Here is a 3,188-nt window from a genome sequence, read left to right as displayed (position 1 = left end):
CAAGGCCTTGGTCGGCCCGAGGCTATAGTAGAAGACACTTGCCCAAAGTGCCACGCAGTGGGACTGAACCTGGAACCATGTGGTTGGTAAGCAAGCCACTTACCACACAGCCACTCCTGCGCATTGTACTCAATTATAAAAGTAATTTTTTTTTCACTACTCATAAGGTCAATTTTTCTCACAAATGTTATAGATGATTGAATACTGAGAGATTAAAAACAAGGACTCTTGTTTCAATTCTTCGTCACTCTCTTGCCTCGTTCCAAATGGTTTCGGTCTTTTTTTTTTTTTTTCTTTTTTTCTTTTTTCAATTGAGAGCTTGTAAACACTAAGCCGAATCGCATTCTTCCCTTCAGTGATGGCTGGTTTCTGGTTAGCAGTAGAGGCAGATTTACAAAAATGTATTACAACTGTTGCGTGAACGAATACTGAGTCTGGTATGCGTTTGTACTGAATTCCATGAATAATAGGTTTGTTATTTTCTCTCTGGACCTTTATTTTAACTGGAGATAAATAATTTTGTCGGGGGTGAAAAATGGGATATTTTTTTTTATTTATAAGAAATTGCAAGAGAGTGTTATTAATTGTTTTAAGCATTCTGTAGAGACGTAGTGGTCTGAGAGTTACAGTAAAGACAAATCCGAGACGTGATCTCGATTCACTAGCAGCTTTAATGGTACTCACTATAGCAGAATGTCAGGAAATATAATGAGTTTTTCGGCGTTTTTTTTTTTTTTTTTTACAGCTGGTCAACTTTTACATATCTCTCAACTACTGCAGAGGCTGCACTCTTCTAGCAAATAATAGACGATACAACTGACGCTGCTGCTGCTGTTGCTCTCAATGCTTTTGTTACTCTTCGCCCACTACTTTGCTTTCTCCTTTTCTTCTTTAGCGTTCATCTTTTCATTCATTTTTTACTCACTTCTTCTTCTCCTTCTTCTTCTTCTCCTTCTCCTTCTTCTTCTTCTTCTCCTTCAATTGTGTTTGTTTATTTCGATTTACGTATCGTATTTCTTACCACTTCTTTCTTTTCCCGCTCTTTTCCCGTTTCTCTCGTCCCGATGGAATCCATCTCACGCACCCCCTCTCTCTCTCTCTCTCGTGTCTTTTCCCTCATGCTACGTTCACGTTTCTTTCATTCCTATTCTATCACACGTCTATTATTTTATTAATTCCATTCATATTTAGGATGCTTTTTTTCATGAACTTCGTTTCTTTCTAATCCTTCTTTCCCTTTTCCGTGTCTCTTTCTTTCAAATCCCTCCTGATTATTCCCCTCCCCGCCTTTTGTTCCTCCTCAATTCCATTTCTTTTATTTTTTCCCCCCTCTTCTCTTTCTTATTTCCCTCATACTTTATATATTCACATTTTTTTCGCCACTATCCCACCATCCTATCATCACTTCTTCTATCACTCTCTCGTCACTTAAATCAGTTTTCTCACTTGTTCCTACTACCTCTTAGTTTCATTCGGTCCAAGACCATCCATTGATCACTTCACCATTTCTTCCTTTGATCCACTTCTTTCCTCTTTCTTTCTCTCATATCTTTCACGTTTTTATCCCATTTTCACATTTACTAATTTCTTTCCCGTTTCCATCCATCTTCATTTATTTTATATCTTTGTAATTTCTACTCTCTCCGATTCCAACCGATTCTTTTCACTCTTCTCTTTCTCCATCTGCTCTAAGCATTCTCCTCAGCTTTTCTTTTACCCGCTCACTTTCCTCTCACTCTCTCTTCCTTACTCCGCCTCAGTCATTAACCCTCCTCACTTTCACGCTCAATATTTTTTTACAATTTCGATGAAATCCCTCCCCTCATATCTCTCTGCAACACTCCCTCTTATCTTTCTGCCTTTTCCTCCTCTTCCTCCCTCCCTCCTTTCACTTTCCTTTCCTCTCACTTTCACTCCCTCTCCATCTCACTGGATCTTTTGCCTCTCTTGTCAGTCATACACCGTTCTGTTCAGTTCTGTTCTTGTGTGTTCAGCTCCACCCTTCACCGTGCTGTTGCAGACGACAGTTGCTACAGTAGAGGAATGATGCTTATCGTTGCCAATTTCCACTGGCCCTTCGGTATTGATTTGAGAAATCAGGCAAAAGATTTCAGATTCATAACTCTAACCCAATGGAAAACAAAGCTAAGGTGGTCATAAATTTAAGGGAAGAACAAGAAAAGAGGTGAAAAAAAAGTTGACAATAAATTTCCGTGAAGAAATGAAACACGAAAAATATTCCTAATACTTAAAAAAAAAAGAGAAAAAATATATTGTGTATTCGGCGAGTGAAATGTTTACTTAACAAACTTAATGCTTTAGGAAAATATTCATTTCATTGAGGAATGTTTGTTTATTGTATGTTTTCTCAAGCAATAACTATAAGAGAGATAAAATTTGAGAACAAAAGAAAACAATGAACAAACTTAAAGGATCAACTTCGTAACCACATATTCTAACAAGGCGGACATATATATATATATATATATATATATATATTCATTGAATTTCGAAAGTATTCACCTAAAAGTATAAAAGGTACGCTAAAAGTACACAAAATAATATACACTATCCGAGAAACAATAAAGAGAAGGGAAATAAAACTAACGAAAAATGTCAACTTGAATAACACAAGGAAATGTTATTTTACTGAATTTACTACACGCATTATATACGCATACATATATTTTACATACTATATATGTATACATTACTTGTATAGGATCATAAGTTAAGTTCACGAGTCCACATTTCGTTCAGACTTAGTAAAACGGAAAACAGTAATTAAGGGAAATTTTAAAAATCCTTAGAGAACCTGTGGAGGTAAAAGGGAGAAAAGAGGCCGAATTCCTCCTGGAATAGCATGGCCACAGTTGGAGATGTACACTGATTTGGGTCCTTGTGATCAAGATTCCGACGAATGTATTTCTCTGAATGAGTTTCACGTTTGTAACCAGGAATGCCCACTTCTTTCCAAAGGTAAATATATATTATATGTATATGTTTTTTTTTTTTTTGCTTCTATTCTCTAAATAAATGTTCTTCAACTCTATACCTGGATTTAGAAATCGTCGCAAAGGCCATACTGGAGCAGTAAAATCGGATATTCGTATATGAATGTGTGTGTGTGTCTGTATATATATATATATATATATATATATATGTGTGTGTGTGTGTGTGTGTGTTTA

The 3,188-nt window shown here is 36.2% G+C and overlaps 1 protein-coding gene across 1 annotated transcript in view; it reads left to right on the top strand.

The window, feature by feature from the left end:
• The first annotated feature begins 837 nt into the window (after positions 1–837).
• The window catches only part of LOC106872261 (cyclic nucleotide-gated cation channel beta-3), a 527,825-nt gene continuing 525,474 nt past the window's right edge, over positions 838–3,188 (top strand). The window contains exon 1 of the mRNA XM_052968620.1: positions 838–2,979. Coding sequence (XP_052824580.1) covers positions 2,880–2,979 — 100 coding nt within the window. The 5' untranslated portion in view covers positions 838–2,879. The remainder of the gene's footprint in view (positions 2,980–3,188) is intronic.

Source organism: Octopus bimaculoides, chromosome 1 (assembly GCF_001194135.2).
Source record: "Octopus bimaculoides isolate UCB-OBI-ISO-001 chromosome 1, ASM119413v2, whole genome shotgun sequence".
Lineage (NCBI taxonomy): Eukaryota > Metazoa > Mollusca > Cephalopoda > Octopoda > Octopodidae > Octopus > Octopus bimaculoides.
The sequence above is the reverse complement of the archived record's forward strand: the minus strand, read 5'-3'. Positions and strand labels throughout refer to the sequence as shown.